The 16,849-nt window shown below is 40.7% G+C and overlaps 1 protein-coding gene across 10 annotated transcripts in view; it reads right to left on the bottom strand.

Moving 5' to 3' along the window:
- si:zfos-588f8.1 overlaps positions 1-16,849 on the bottom strand; it is a 60,558-nt gene that overhangs the window by 27,880 nt on the left and 15,829 nt on the right. For all 10 annotated transcript variants that reach the window (XR_009667109.1, XM_061033047.1, XM_061033031.1 and 7 more), the window contains exons 2-4: positions 8,223-8,443; positions 7,859-8,078; positions 6,995-7,504 (exon numbers count right to left, since the gene is read on the bottom strand). Coding sequence is in view for 9 of the 10 variants with exons in the window: in XM_061033047.1 (XP_060889030.1) it covers positions 6,995-7,504; positions 7,859-8,078; positions 8,223-8,380 (888 nt within the window). In the remaining variant the exon portion in view is untranslated. The remainder of the gene's footprint in view (positions 1-6,994; positions 7,505-7,858; positions 8,079-8,222; positions 8,444-16,849) is intronic.

Genomic DNA, 16,849 nt, shown 5'->3' with positions numbered 1-16,849 from the left:
GTGAATGTCCCAATGAATGTGGTTATGCTGAACCACGTCATGAGTTTACCGCTTGAAGGTCATAAACAAACAACATGGCAGTACTCTCTGTTTTATAGGAAATGACTTGCCATTCACTTAGTGTAGATGTGGTGGATGACACTTTACCACTGTAGACGATTTAAGATTTTTAGGGATTTAAGGTTTAAGCGGAGGGATAAATTAGTAGTAAGTCAGCAAAAGCAGTAATTGCTTTAACAAATACTAAATCCCAAATTAGCTTATTCTAGTGTCACAAAAGTTGGATTTTCTGATTGTTTTTATTTTATATTGAATAACAGACAGAATATCTTTAGGCTTTGGATGGTTGGTTGGACTATGAAGCCATTATATTGGACATGGGAAACTTAAACAGACATTTCCCACTCTTTATAACCAGTCAGTGATAGTGCTAATTAAGGTTTACTGCAGCCCTGGCTGTAGCATTGACAAACTTATATAAAGACCACAGTCAATTATGACAAATCATGGGACACAATTCATCTTGTACGAATACAATGAGGCCTATTATTACATGGCAGCCACACAGCAGTACATCAGCAACAGTGGAAAACTAACTAACTCATGTCGGATGGCAGCGTTGCGGAACGAAAGAGGTGGTGGGAGAAAACTCAAATTGTTTCAGTATGCAAAGGGTGATAAAAATAGGTGATTGATATTATTAGGCTGGAAAGCAAATCAGACACCTCCATGAACATAGTTTGAGCTAAATGCCATGTTGTTTCCACGTGAGGGGTAAACAGCTTGTATTAAACTCATGGAAAACTCTAAAACTATATATAGATTCATCACAATTAAACAAGACATCAAAGACAAATGAAACTATCTGTATCTAAATTTCAATTTCATTAAATCACATAAAGGTTAATATATTAAAGGGCAATATCTAAAAGTACTTGCAGTCACACAGAAAGCAATAACTAAATCTACAAACAATAAGGGTTTCCAAAAACACAACAAAACCCATGCGTTTATGTGGAGGTCATACTATACTGCACTGATCATGATCCGTGTTGAGCACAGAGCTTTTTCTCAAGATTTACTAATTTTGTGCAGGAAATCAATGCTCATCACGAAGGCTTGCTAAGTCTGAACATCACAGACCTAAAAGACATTTCAACATCAAGAGCACCCTTGGTGGACTCCAGCAAAACATATTTATCGCAACATGCTATGGCAACAGGAACTATGCAACGGTCCTTCAATGCAGTCAGCCAAACTATAGCCTAGTATAGCTAACTGTTGATTCAGAGAATCCATTTTTTAAATGTGCAGAAGAAGTGCCCTGTTGGACAAACTGATCTGTTTTCAGGGTCAAATATGTAAGGTAATATAAGTAATTTGTTCTACCTCATGTATTTGTGGACAAAGTTTGATAAACTTTTTCAAGCAAGAGTTTTGCTCCTGTTGTGGACTGTTGTTTGACCACATTGGAGCAATTTGAAGCAGCTCCACCCATGTCTGGATGGCTACCACATCAAACTTTGCTTGTGGTGAGGTCAGAAGACCATGAATAGACCCTACATGGCCGACAGCACACTGCTACATGTCAGCTGTGTTAGGCCTGTAGGGAACAGCATGTGCTACTCTTCAATATGACTTTGAATGGTATGATTACAGTAAGACTTTTGTATATATATATGTGTGTGTGTGTGTGTGTGTGTGTGTGTGTGTGTGTGTGTGTGTGTGTGTGTGAGCTAGGAATCAAAGACGCGTGTGTATGACGCAGAAACTTAAACACAGTAATGCCAGCTTTTCCCAGACTCAAAACAATGCCACCCAGCTTGACCAAATATAGCCGAGGAATAAAGAGGTGCAACCCATAACTAAGAGATAAACAATGGATCAGCGGAGAGAATGGCCAGCTACTCCTCTGCATTTCCTGAACAACAATACAGTACTTTGCTACATCCACGCCCCTAAAGGCCTACAGTTAACAGTGTCGTAGCTGCTTCCTGTTAAAAGTTTCCGGATGATAGGAACTTCCCGTCTGAAGTTTTGAGACGGAGTAGGGCATGGAGGAGACTGGGGACTTTGAGAGGACTTCGTTAAGGACTACGAGGTTTGGCTTTTGTTCAAAGGCTGTAATTAGGCTCAGTGACTGGTCTGAATGTTGTTCTCCTTACAAAATAACTCAATTTGTTTTTTTGGTGACCGGTATCAATATTTCAATCTACAAAAAATATGGCAACCGTTTTTCTCTGCCAAGTGAATTGGCCAAAAACAAAGACGAAAGCGAGATCAAAGAATAAGAAAGGGAGAGGAGAGTAAAGTCAGAGAGTTTTGAAAACAAGTTCAAAGTAGAAACAAGATGTGAAGATGTGAAATTGACATTGCAGCAACGCATAAATGCTGCACTTCACCTTTTAGGGGCATTTTGCATTATTCAGTGAATCAGATACCGTGACGTATCAGTAAATGATTGTCTTTCATTTCAATGAAATCATCAAAGAATCACTGTATCTTCATGCCATCGTTCTTGTGGGCCACCTATGGTATCGTTATCGTATCGAATTATGAGATCGCCTTGTGATTCCCATCCATAGTATCAGACTGCTTATGATCAAAAACAGCCTCTTGAACAGTGGGAAAAACATGTCCACTTTTATCTCTGGAAGACCCAGAAAGTTTGAATCAATGCTTTATCTCAATACTCAACATTCAATAATAAAAGATAATACATCATATTTATACTTCTGTATGAACCAGAGTGACATGTATTCAATATTTTTAGACATTTATCCTATTATCAAATCCTAATGAAAGTTTCCAAGTGGATGGAAGTCTCAATTGTTTTAAACCCTATTACAAAAAGCACATTTCCAATAACCTCCACTTGAGTTTTATTACACAAAATTCAGATTGATTGCCAAATTCCTACTTTGTTTCAGTTGTCTCTTTACAACAATGGATGGCCCTTTTGAAATGAAGAAGAAAAAGGCTTTAAAGCCTGGCAGAAAAAAACAAAACAGTAACAAAAACACCAAATGAACACATAACAGAGGAGCAACCAGTCTGACCAGTTTAGAACTTAAATCCTCATTCAGTGGGTGAGCTGTTTTGTTGGTAGAAGCCTACTTGGTTCAACTGCTAAGTATTATCTCTTCTGTACCTGCATTAATACAGGACAAAGAAGGTGAGTTAAAGGAAAAGGATCAAATAGAGAGACGAGGTAGAATGAACTGAAGCAGGACAGCAGCTTTCTTTCATTGCTTCAGGATTGGGCCTTCCATTCTGCATGCAAAACAGCACACATTCAGAATCCAGCACCACAAATAATGATCTCATCTCTTCGAAATGCGTGACCCGGGCCTGAAGACCTCCCCTATAGCTTCAGGACACACACACATTTTCCACGAGTGTAACCCGACCAGCTTTGAGGGGGGGAAAAAAACAACCAATAAAATGCCTTTATCAAAAAAAGAAAATCTTTCATTATACGCAACGTATCTAAAAAAAGAATTGTTCACTCTTTATAAGCTCTTTACTACAGGAAAGAGACCTCGAGACACAGATTATTTGAATGGAAAGAAACTGCCGGGACATCATTTTCAATAAGTTATTGCTTCCTCTTTAAAGTAATTTCTGTCTCATGTCAGCCATCTTATGAGCGTTCTGCAGAAGCTGGTCGGTTGTCAAAAGAGAATCTCTTTCACATAAACTAACTCAGAGGGTTGCTTAGAATGAAAAAATAACTTTAAAGCAGCTGCCTCTGCCTTTGTTTGAAGTTTTGTTGGTAAAATACAAATTTAGATGCAACAATGCTGCCAAAGGGAAATGTACAGCTGCTTAATAGCCAGGTTGATTGACAGAATGGTCACAGATGGACTACAACTTCCTCAGACCAGGCCAGAAAAGGCTGAACCCGTCTCCCTGTCTGCCCCCTGCAAACCACAGCTCTGAGCTGGGTTAACACACACTCACACACAAACTGCATTCTGGGAGTCGACAGCAGAGTGGCAGCATGTCTGCCAAAGGGACCAGAACTCTGCTGATGGAGGGGGAAAACATCTCTCCACCCCACTGCACCACTGTTCCTTAATCAACCGTCCAGAACCAAAGACTCTGACAGACTGACACACATCAAGGGACCAACGCTGCACTCATTCAGATGCATCAGAGGCAGTAGTTCTGTGAGTGAAGGATATAGAGTCCTGAGTCAGAGGGTCTGGAGATGACAGAGGCATGAATAATGATGGATGGATACACCGTGGCTGCAAGTGACTGTTGCTGCCCACTTGGCTATAAAGGCTCAGAACAAACGCTTTTGGACAATCCTCTTTGTTTAGCCTTGTTATATTCCACGTTGTTTGTGTTCCAGTGACCTTAGTTTAACCGATTAGGGGATTTTCATCTTTCAGCCACGTTTTGTGCTTTGATCAACCACATTCCACATCCATTTTTTTCTGGTGAAACGCTATTTTTAGCCCTGCTACTGGTTAATAAAACAGCAGCAAATGTGTAGCAGAAATGTACTTCCAGATCAGGTCTGGACTGTGTTATCAGTTCCCCACACAAAGAAGGTGTATTATGGCGTGGTCACACTGGCCGTCTGTACCGTGCCGTACTCAAGCACGATTGGCCCCCCGCTGTGCCATTCCCACGCTGGCCGGCACGCGGTCACACTACACAGGACTATCCGTGCTTAAGCACGATTACCTTTTGTACATAACGTCGTAATACAGCACATGCATGCTTCATATGTTATTATGAAGCGTGCTCAGTTGACAAACAGGCGGAGAGAGAGAGAGAGAGAGAGAGAGGGGGGGAGAAAGGGACGTGCAGTCGAGCGGTCACACTGGCCAAACAAACTGGACTTTTGGGTTGAAGGTACGGATGGCCAGACCGCGCCCTTAGACTGAAACCAAGTACTGAGATTTCTGCTTTTTGCCTACATGGTATTCTGTGCAGAGATAAGGGAGTTCCCCGTATATTTACTCTGCAGTCCCAGGTAGAACTTAATTTAACATTTTATAATGTCCTCTTGTTCTTCAAAACATCACAAACACACGTCAAGCTTTTATCGCTGACAGCAACAACTTTAAAACATAATTCAATTTAAGGTCTCACACTAAAGCCCCCCTGTACACACTAAACACATGATCACAGCATTATACTGTATATTACCACAGTGTTTAGAATAAGGCATGCATGAGACTGGGAAGAATGTGGAAACTAAAAAACATGTCATAGTAATAAGGTCTGACCAGAGGTAAATTGTTCCATATGTGAAAGTAGAGTAGATTCGGTTTCTCACAACAGGAATGAAAAGTACACAAAATGAAGTCAACTATATTTGTTTGACACGTTGTTTAGGGATAACACTTGAACAAAAACAAGGCGGTGTAATGATTTCCCTTTCATGAAACAACCTTTCTTACACTGTAGAACAATGTAAAAGCAAACAGATGTATACTTGTCTGCATGCATTTGTATGTGGCTCTTTTGTCACTAAAACACAGAGACTGTAGTTTGCATTCAAACGGCTGTCTGTCGCTTTAACTGTCAGCAGCATAAAAATACCCTGAGTGGCCCAACACACAGACACCTGCACCCACTGGTGACACCCCATACTGCCTCAAAATGTCTGTGAGAATACAGAGTCACTCATCCTGCTTTTTGACCACCGACTGAAAAAAAAACCCAGATCAAGTAAAAACTGCTCAGAGAATGAATATAACCAACTAAGTCTTTGTTCGATTTACTGTCAATCAGAAAATGCTCATTTTGAATGTGAATCTATGAGTGAAAAAATAAAAAAGTGTATGCTGTGCTTTGTCAGCTCTGCCTGCTCTTATGACTCAGTGGACTGTCTGTCTAGAGTCAGAGACCTGAGCCCTGTGCACCCTCTATCATCTGCGATCAACCAGTTCAACTTATACAGAAACAAATGAATAATGGAAAAATGTCGTGGCTATGTTTTCACGATTTATTTAAAGATATTCTACCCCTAGCTGTCAAAATCTATAACCTACATGAAGCTTTCTGTGTCACTGCGGCTGTAGTTTCAGTTCATTTTGTGCTGTCAGCGGCTGAACAAAACAAGTCAGAACAAGAATCTTTTTTCTCAGAAAGTAGAAAGCAGGAAGAAGAGCACAGTCATCTGACCGAAACAACAACAAAAAAAGCAGTGAATTAAAGTCATATTATTCTTACCCATATACACGTTACATAATGAGTAGTGCACATTCATTGGGAACAAACAAAAAGCATCAGAGTTTGCTCAGACAAAGGCTGTGATACAACACTGACAAACAGCCCAAGCTTTTGTGTTATCCAAAAGGCTGAGGGCCTCATGAAGGGTTAATGGAGCAACTTCTCATTCTTTTTTTCATTTCTTCTTTCTGGGTAAAACATTGTCCTAATGTTAAAGTCTTTAACATTGCACGCAGACAACCATATGCCCTATTAGCTCAGCTCACCCACAAAGAAACAGCCTGGAAATACATATGCTCCATGCTGCATGTGATCTGATACTTTCACTGGAAGATGTATCATTCATAACAACTAATCTAGAGAAACGCATTGTCCCATAACATAATCTCAAAATATTACTCAGTCTACTCTATATCCTTGGGGTTTGTGCGTAGGTGCCATTGCAGGCCATGCCAACATGATGAGTCACATTTCAGGAAGTAGTGTCATTGTTGGATGAGACCTTATCAAATGAAATAAATGTGTGAATTACAATATCCGATTGAAGTTTAGAGCTAATAACCATCATAGAGGCTTGCTAACACCATCTACAGTATCTTTAATTCGTCTTTTTTTTTTGCCATAAAACAAGGCTGCCACTAAACTGAAGGCTTTATCTCTCATCTCTTCATGAGCATCAAGCTGATTCCTCAGCCAGAGTGGGTTAAGTATAGTTAAGAGCATTGCTTTATCACAAGGGTAAAGTACATACAAACAAACTAAAAATCCAGTCCAGATGTCACAAACATTAATTACTTACTTCTAAGACCGGTCCAGCTCCCAGTATTGTCCTCTCCACCCCGCTGGCGTAGCCCTTCTGGCTGAGTGCAGTCAGACAGTGAATCAGGAAGTTGGTACTCTGGGTCTTGCCTGAGCCACTTTCGCCAGAGATGACGATGCACTGGTTGACCCTCTTTCTGAGCATAGCATAGTATGCCACATCTGCGATAGCAAAAATGTGAGGCTCCAGTTTGCCCAGCTGGTGGTTCTCATACATCTTCACATACTTGGGGTTGTAGATGGGCAGGAACTTGAAGGGGTTGATGGCGATGAGGATGCTGCCTGCATAGGTGTAGATCTTTTTCTTGTAAAAGCGTGTGCGCAGGTTGTTTAATATGCTGTCCTCATTGAGGACGGGAAGGTTGCAGAGGTCTGCAAAGTCGTCCTGTGGAGGGGGGAGGAAGCCCCTGGCGGCTAGCCGCTGAACCTCCTGCTCCTTAGACACAGATGGGAGATGAACATAATGGATAGAGCCATCATGGTTCCTCTCCTGGATGGGTAAAGAAAGAGAAAATAAGATTAGTGACTAATTTACCTCAACAGCTTACTGATGAAACTGGGGGGGGGGATCTAATTTTGTTGCTTGGATGACATTTAAACAAACACCATATTAGTAAAGGGAAGCCTATAATGCTTTCATTTCACATGTGTAAAAAATATTAGATTTTCAATGCCTTTTTGAATACATTTTTCAATCATTAGTTAGCTATTTGTTATCAAGATTGACGAGATGTTTTTGTTTCTCCCTTGAAATGGCCACAAAGAGGAAGCACAATGTAGCAGGGGCTGTTCACAACGGTCCACATCAAGGAAGTCTGACTTCAAAGTGAACTTTTGACTCTACCTGTAGTAGGAAGTAAAAGCCGAGGCTCTGAGGGTGTTGCTCCTGGGCTTTCCGGGGCCACAGCAGAAACCTCTGTGCTGGAACGTCTCCGGCCTCTAGCACCCACTCTTCCCCGCCACATTCCTTTACCTCTGCCAGCACATACATGCGGCCAGGGTCCAGCCCCAGTGCCGTGGCAGCATCTGAGATCACAGAGGCTGCTGTTGCATCCTTATGCACCCTGATGAGTAGAATAAATAGAACCATTTATTTTGAAAATTGCTAGATAAAAATACAATAAACTACTGACCACTTCAAAACACCATATCAGCACATAAATGGCTGATTCTTCAATTTTCTAACCGTGTGCCTGGGGTAAACTCACCTTAGGCTGCAGCAGGTGGAGGATTGTGCTGCAAGCCGTGTGTAGATCTGAAGCATGTACGAGCGGCCATCATGGTCGTTAGGGCTAGCTGGCCCACCTCCCCCCCCTCCTCCACCTGCATTCGTTGCCATGGTGGCAGCGCCATCTCTGACACTCATCCTGAGCCAGGGGGAGTGGCCTCAGCATGCCGCACTCACTGCTTCCCTCTCACCACGCAGCACCTGAAAACAAAAGTGACTGATAATCAGTGACAGTTACTTTTACACACCACACTTATAAAGTAGCCATTTACACTGGACCACGATAAAAAGGAGTCACAGCAAAAACATGTGTCTGTATAATTAAAGAGTAATAAAGAGGACTGACTCTACATTGAACTATAAACTACCATAAGCCAATAAACTGTAAGCTCAAGTAGAGCACTTGCAAAAAGACAATAGGGGAGCCCGGATATTAAAATGTTTCTAAAAAAGCACTGCAGCTTTCTTAAAGCTTAAACAAATGAGTCTTAGCAGATCTGAGCGAGCATTTTAAAATGCAAACAAAATATTTGATTTATCAAACACAGTCTCAAACCACATCAGAGAGAGATCCTCCATGTTTGACTTCCCAAGTGTTTACAATAAGTACACAACAAGTGTTTCAGAAGTATGAGAAGCCTAATCAGATGTGAAGTCTGACACCGTAAGATCATACATTTAAAATGACAATATCACATTCAACAGCTAAATGACTCTGAGCAACAATCAAGTTTACATCTCTAATCAGTTGCTGTATTTCTGAAAAACTTCAAACATTCAGGTCCATAGGTCTACATTGAAATAAATGTATTTCTGTTAAGTGTTGTGTTGATTAGGGCTGGGCGATATATCGAATTTTTAAGATATATCGATATATTTTCAAATAAGATATAGGGTAAGACAATATCCTAAATATCGATAGCTTATGTTGCATTAAAATAACGTTATACGTATCTCCTGTAGAGCTGCCAGTTCACCTATTTCTCATGTCAATGTGTCACTATTCACCTTCTCTCTCCCTCTGAGTCAAACTCAAAAAAACAAAACAAATAAATAACAACACATAGCTGTGTTTATTTGGTTACACAGAAAATGACATGTATTATTGTATTTAAGGATAATCTTTATTTAATAATAATCATCTTTAATTTCATAAACAGGTAGTTTATTGTCCATGTACATGTTGAGCTTGTGCAACTGACTGTTAATAAAAGACATAGCGATATCAAATCGGCATTCAGCTAAACAATATTGAGATATGAGTTTTGGTCTATATGTGTTGATTTAACATCATAAATGATTAAAGAGCTCAAAGAAAAAAACAATGTTTTAGTTGAGATTAACATGGAAGACAGTACAGGCCCTTATTAATGTTATCAAACATGTTCTAATTAAATTGAAGTGCACAAAAAAAGAAAGAAGGAAGTTCCCTATTGCTCTAAACAGCACACGAGCCTGGGTACAGGGCACGCACATGTGCATCATTTTTGATGAAAACTTAAATTTAAGTGCATTAACACATCGCATGTACCAGTAAATAGTTTGGCCTCTGAATCTTTACTGTAAGTTGCAGCTGCAGATGCTGCACAGAAATACAACCCTTCCGCTCAATGATAGCAACGAGGACATACAGAGTACTTAAACAACAGATGATGTAATGACCACAGAGTGACTACTCACTCTCACAGACAACACACCTTCAGTTATGTATGATGTAGACATAGAAAGTAGAGGTTATTTTTCACAACCACAACTGATTCCTCCGTGCCTGGATGGGTAAATTTTCTCTTTCTGGCAGAGTGCCAACACAAAAGGTGTTACAACATCACAGAGCTCTAAGCAGACAATTAACTGAACACTGATAGAGGTCTAATTGGTCCTTGCTGCGGACATAACTGATTTGCTGAAAGAGTTAGGCTGCCCTGTTGAAGATCTACTAAGACCTATCCGGGTTTTGGTGTGAACTAAAACATACACAAAGGGAGCAACACAAACTTGTAACTGATGAACCACGACTTTCATCTATGCCATAAAAGTCACTGGATTCAATGAGACCAAGCACAATTCTTTGAGAACTGTTTTATCTGGTGTCTAGAAGTGAGTGCTGCACTGGGTCAAAAAAATGTAGAGAAATCAGGTGCGCTTCAGGAACAGGTACAAAAAAGAATTGATTGGGGAAATTTCCTTAATAAAGGCTGAATTATGTTTTTATCTTATGTTTTATCTTTATATGTCTTTAGTAGATGTTGCCATTTTGAGAAGCCCAATGGACTGGACTTTAGGTGTATGCTACATTTGAAGATATGAATTCACTTGGCCCTTAAAATAGGCCTTTAATTAGGGACTGAGCCGTATACATTTTGTATTTCTATTCTGTAACACACAATTTTTACATGATGCTACTCAAAAGTTGAGTTTTCACATGCTGAACATCAAGTGACATCACACATACATGCTAAATGGTCTAATGTTCTTGTTTTTAAAAAAATAATAATATTCAAGTACCAATCTGTTACTAGTCTATGAACACATGTACACACATCTGCAGCCTGTGCAGAGATGACAGAGACTAGTTGGGCTCATCCATGCATGAGTTAGCAGTTTTCCACACCACATGAACCTACTGTACAGTAGTTAGTGGCAACATAAAATCATGTAGGGATAACGCTCCTCTGTAATTAGCACTCAAATCATTGCGCAATCATGTGTACACGGTGCAAGCTCACTTCAACCCACACCCAAATTACTGACAGTATCAGTTGTTGTGGTGTCTTTGCCAGACTGACTTGACGACAGCTTTACATCATCAGACCACTGTACTCATTCATTTAAAGGAAACCCTTTCAAATGGCTGTTGAGGTATTTCAGGTCAGATTCAGTCCAACATCGAGCTGGACCACCAAAAGAAATACGATCCAGGTAAACGCTGTCTCGAACTAAAATTAATGGCGACTAGTGACAAGTGTGAAACACATGGATAGCAGCTGGGTAAAATTGTAATAACGGAACACAAAGCGTTGCTTTGCCTCAGTAATGCATTCTGTGTAAACTGTAGGTCTCCCTTGGGGAAACAGAAACCTGGTTTGAATCACTGTATGGCAGGCAAACAGCACTGCTTTGGTAACCTGATCCAAGGTCGAGTCATACAGGCACTGAATGCTGTAGTTTATCACTTTTATCATTTAAGCAGAGACAGCTTATTTTCTCAACCTAAAAAATTAAGTAATTTAATAGTATGTCCCAAAAAGGGGGCAGCGGGAAAGAGGCTCTCACAGACTTTTGAATGCATTATGATTAAGTTCTCCATTCCTCCAGTATTTGTTTTACCTGAAACTTTCCGATAACCAATTGTGGTTATGTGTTCTTCTCTGGAGTTGTTCTTAATAATACACACACAATATATTAAGTAGCCATTTTACAATTGATCCAGTCAGCTCATATTAGAGGATAGCTTGTTTACAAAATGTTAGATTGTTCTTTGTTGTTCTGCTGTGTAACCATGCAAACATTGGTGAAGTAAAGAATTATCACACTATGCTGACTGCGTAGGTGAGACATGATACTCAAAGAATTTATTAACAAGAGGCATGTATTTTAAATTAGCTCAAATATGCTACGAAAAAATGTTTAAACTGCTGAGTAGAAGGCAGAAAAGATCATTATGAGCAGTGATGATGATTTCCTAGGGAATCCATCATGTTTTTGTAACCTATTCTGTAATCCATCCATCCATTATCATATCATGTTATAATTTCATATCATATCATAATCTTATCCATTATCCGGAAGCCGGAGTACCCGAAGAGAACCAACACAGACACAGGGAGGGCATTCAAACTCCACACACAAAGGCCTTGCCTGACGGGGACTTGAACCAGGAACCTTCTTGCTGTGAGGCCTCAGCGCTAACCACTGCAGCCACCTAATCTGCAATCTCTGGCAAAATGTCTTTGTGTTGTGTAATTGTAATGTATTGTTGTGTTGTGCCTTTGTGGTGCAATAAAAACGTTTAAAAAAATGTATCACTCCCTATATCTTTCGAAGGAATTTAAACCTCACCAAATGCCATAAGTGGTTCAACAAAATATATCTGGAGTTGTCTTAATAGATCCTTTGCAGTGTTCAAGCTTGTTTCACGCAGTGATTCTTTGCATAAGCTTTAATCATCTGTTTAGGTGTCTGTTTCTGCATAAAAAGACAACTGTACATTTCTTGAAAAACACATGCAAGAAGGATAAAGATCACTACAAACAATAATTCACCAAATACAAGTTGACAATGAAAAATATATCTTAACAACACAAACTCTGGAAGCATTTAGGTCACAGTAGAGTATTAGAGGGAAAATAAAGCATTTGAGAGTCATGAGCTTGTATCTTTGCCAGGCTAGTTGACCACAGTCCCAAAAACATGTAAGCCTTTTAAAATGGCAAGGCACGCAAAATTGCATGCAGAGACCACAAAAGACAGCGTCATCATTATCCACCATCATGAGCTCTGTCTGTTTTAAATCTGTCACTTCAAGTCCTAAACTGCTCCAGAAAACTAGTTTCATAAGAGAAAACAGAACACCATGGTATCTGTGTGTAAGCATTTCATCTCAGAAAGAGAGAGAGAAAAGCTGACTAAATGAATAACAGACAAAGTAAAAGAGAGGAGAGCATTAGAGGAGACAGAAAGAGTTCTAAGTAAACATCTCAAAATGAGACAGTAAAGAGAAAAGTCTCAGGGGACAATCAAAGGAGAGGAAGGCTTTGTGATAATGCAGCTTCCTCCCTGCGGAGGAGATCCTCTGCAAGGATGCCCAGCATTCCATAGATAAGACCTAGGGTTGTCTGCTTTAGGTAGGCTTAGCCTGGCACTTTATCTGCTTACTGGTAGTGCATGAAAGACTCTAGAGCAAGATACCACTGCTGATGGTAGAGAGGAGCTCTTTAGCTGCTTACGGAGGGGAAGGAAGATGGTTTAACAACTAACAAGCTCCTTAAACCTGCCAATTTTTTAAAAGGCAGTACCTCTCACCCCAATTGGACCAGCTAACCTCATCCCCACCTAACCCTTCATTATCCATGCAATAGGCTTGCAGCAAAATTGATTCCAAAAAAGAGCTGAGAATTAAAGCCAGAAAGATAAGTCATTGAAAAATGTTCATTGCCATTTTGCTGTCATTTATCTTTCAGATGAGGTTTCACTTAAATTTAAATTGTATTTTTTATTTTATTTTATTTAAGTTCTATTGGAGACAACAGAGGCACAGAAGGAGAATAGTGAGGTGAATTTGTGCTGCCCCTTATGCGTCATCAGAAGTATCAACGAAGGTGAGCCAATGTTTAACGTCAGGAGCCGGCAGAGTGCATGCGCATGCTTTGAGTGTGTTTACACGCTGAGCCTCCTGTGACGCTGTAACTAATTATGAAGTCGCACACTGGGACACCAATATTACATTGTTGCGAACGCAGTGTGTAAGTACAAAGATGTAATGACAGGGAAACCTGTTTATGGTGCTGTTGCAGAGTGGCTATGTGTAATGGCTAATAGTTCACTAAGTCATGCTGTTATATGCTACAAGTCTGACAAGAACCATTTTAAGTAAAGTTAGTTAGCAAAAAAACCCTTCATTTAAGTCACTTGTAAACACACAGCCTGGATGACTGACAGTGAAGAAACAGAGAAGGGGAAAAAAGCTATAACAAACATTGATTTTAATGCATTCTAACTAAAGCTGGAGTGCCACAAATTACACAAGGAGGCCAGGTCTTACTCACATTCTCCTTCTTCCCAACTCCTTTTCTGTCTCCTTCACCAACCTTCAAAGGACCACTGAACAACTCCACCCAGATTAGAAGGAAGAGGTGTGGTGGCAAGTACCAAGTTTTTCAAGGATCCTAGACCCTTCGTATGGCTTTTAAATAACTCTCACTTAGAGATTTGAAATTGCAAGTGTAAGACTTCATCTGAGGAAAAACTGTGAATTTTCCTACTTATGGGCCTTCAAAGACTGACACATACACTCATATAGACTGTGACTGTGTGTGAACAGAGCAGCCAGTCAGTGCTGAGACACCAACGCCTGACTCGATGATCTGGCAGGAAGTGAATGACCCAGTGACACATAGAAGGTCAATGAACTGGATTACGCTGTACTCCTCTGTGTTAACTCACTCCTCCAGTCTCCTCCACGCTGTGTTTACCTCACTCTCTAATGCACACATGTACACAAAGAGGAGGACTAAAGGAAGCAAGTTATGATGTCATCAGTGTGAGTAGGCCAGAGATATGGTGACTCCCTGCATTCCACATAGGCATCACTGATTTGTGTCATGAGTGAGGACTACAAGCAACTCCTATCATAGATGTTAAAGAGCCCATATTATGCCCTTTTTGGGGTTTGTATATTTAATCTATGTACCTACTTTTGTACGTTCACAATAGCTAAAGTCCGAAAAAAGTGTCTGTTTTCATGTACTGCTCCTCCTTGCTCCCTCTACGCTCTGAGTCCGTCAGCTATGCTCTGCTGAGCCCAGACTGCAGAGCCCCACGTGGGCCAAGTCTGCTCTGATTGGTCTGCCGATCCGCTCTGTCGTTATTGGTCAGTTGCTCAGCATGGTTCTTGGAAATGTCCCGCCTCTTTCACCATATTGGGAATGCAGCCACTGACTCCGTCTGAGGGGAGCATAAACATTAGCACCTTAGCACTACTGTGCTACCGCAGGCTACGGCATATCGTGGGCGTGCTACAGAAGTTAACGGGCGTGCAACATGAGCTGCAGGGCTTGCCACAACGAGCCAATGGGCTTAGATCAGTGATCTCACACTGACAATGACGTCGGACTGACAAATTTTTATCGAGGGGGGCTAGAACCGAGCGTTACATGCGGCTAATGCTACAGCTAACAGGAGGACGTAGGAGAAGCTGCGTTTCCACGGACTTTGAATTTTTGCACATAGATGTGCCTAAACATGCACAGGACACTTGGAAAACACACTAAAGAGCATATAAAACCAGAAAAAGCAAAATATGGGACCTTTAAAACTCATCCAGCTTTTTCCTGAGTGGTTATGTCTTCTTTCAAACAACACAGTACATCTTAAAAAGATAACAAATATAAAACATGTATGTTTTATGTGTCCTAAATGACCTCTAATATCCTGCAGTAAGTAGGCTGATATAAGTACCCTGACAGAAAACACAATCTTAATGAAAATGTCCTCCAGTTAGCTGCCACCTTATCTAGAAAGAGTGTCTATGTCATACAGGTGTCAGCTAGTGGTTACGGGGTGACAACAATTACAGATGTATCATCAGTAATGTAACAGCATGCTGTAGTTAGTGGCTGTGAACTTGAGCCGTTTTTGCACTCTCCTGACCTGGCTGTTCACACATGCACTTCGCAGCAGGAGACTATCCCTGTTGCACAAGAGGAGGGGGGGGGGGGGTGTCTCCTGAGACAAGACATGACCTAAAAAGAACGACTCAGAAGTATCAGACGAAGTTACAGAGTCCGCTATACAACACTATAGAGGGAATATCAGCCTTTATTTGAATGCTGTGTGGTTCAACGGAATCACAACGTCAACAAAAGATTGGAGAAAAACATACTGGAGAAAAGAAAACATAATATAGCCATTTAATGACATGCACAGAGATTGTAGCAGTCTGGGGTTGTACAGTCTATGAATCGTGCACTGGTCACAGGATATAAACGTCACCACCCCTTGGCTCAAGGTGAATTCTCTGGATAATATCCTGCTGCGTTTTCACATCAGCTCACTTGGACTTTACACAGAAAAAATACTACGGGCTGGAAAGATAAACTCTGGATAAAACCAGAGAGAAAAAAGCCTTGTAGGGATAGGGCAATCGAGTAAATGAAAAGCTACACTCCCCCTCATCTGAGGGAGTGCCCAAAAGGAGACGTTTCTAGAAGTGACTCACAAAGGACAAACAAGTGAGGTGACATTGTAAAGATTATTGATTACGTAGTAGGATGGGATGCTTTAGGGAAACTACACAAAACTACACATTTCACACTGAAGGAACAAGCAAGCTCAGAGTTTATGGTATAAATGCTCTTCCTTCAAGAAATTACCATATTTGATGCATTTTGTTCTCTTGGTTTTGCCAGAATCAAAAGCATACTGTGTCCTTTTTCCTTGTTCCAAGGCTTTGTTGTTGTTGTTGTTTTTTTTATTCATTGTTCAAATCCATTTACCAGTGTTTATTTAAAGCTGAAAAAATCTGGCAACCCTTGACTAGAATTTTTGATTAAGCTCAGTTGTGCTTTTTCCAACATCCTGCTTGTAATGGTGGACCCGCCGATAACCGTAAGCACATCTGTACTCATGTTGACTGTAATCATTTAGTTTTGAATTGAATTTCAAACACTTCAACATCAACATTTCAAGGTCCACCTTCACTGGGTCCCGGGTTCAACTGTGTGCCTGCAACACTGTGGCCGAGCTCTCCTCCTCTCCCCTGGGAAAGTGGAGCCGAGGCCACTCAAGTATCCATCACTACTACAACTCTCTAAGCATGACCTAATAGAGAGGAGAGGTGCTGGCTCTCTGCCAAAACAGGCTGCATTGTCCTTTGGGCACAATGAAAGA

This window comes from Labrus mixtus, chromosome 3 (genome assembly GCF_963584025.1).
Source record: "Labrus mixtus chromosome 3, fLabMix1.1, whole genome shotgun sequence".
NCBI lineage: Eukaryota > Metazoa > Chordata > Actinopteri > Labriformes > Labridae > Labrus > Labrus mixtus.
Note: the sequence above shows the minus strand (reverse complement) of the source record. Positions and strands in the feature narration are given on the sequence as shown.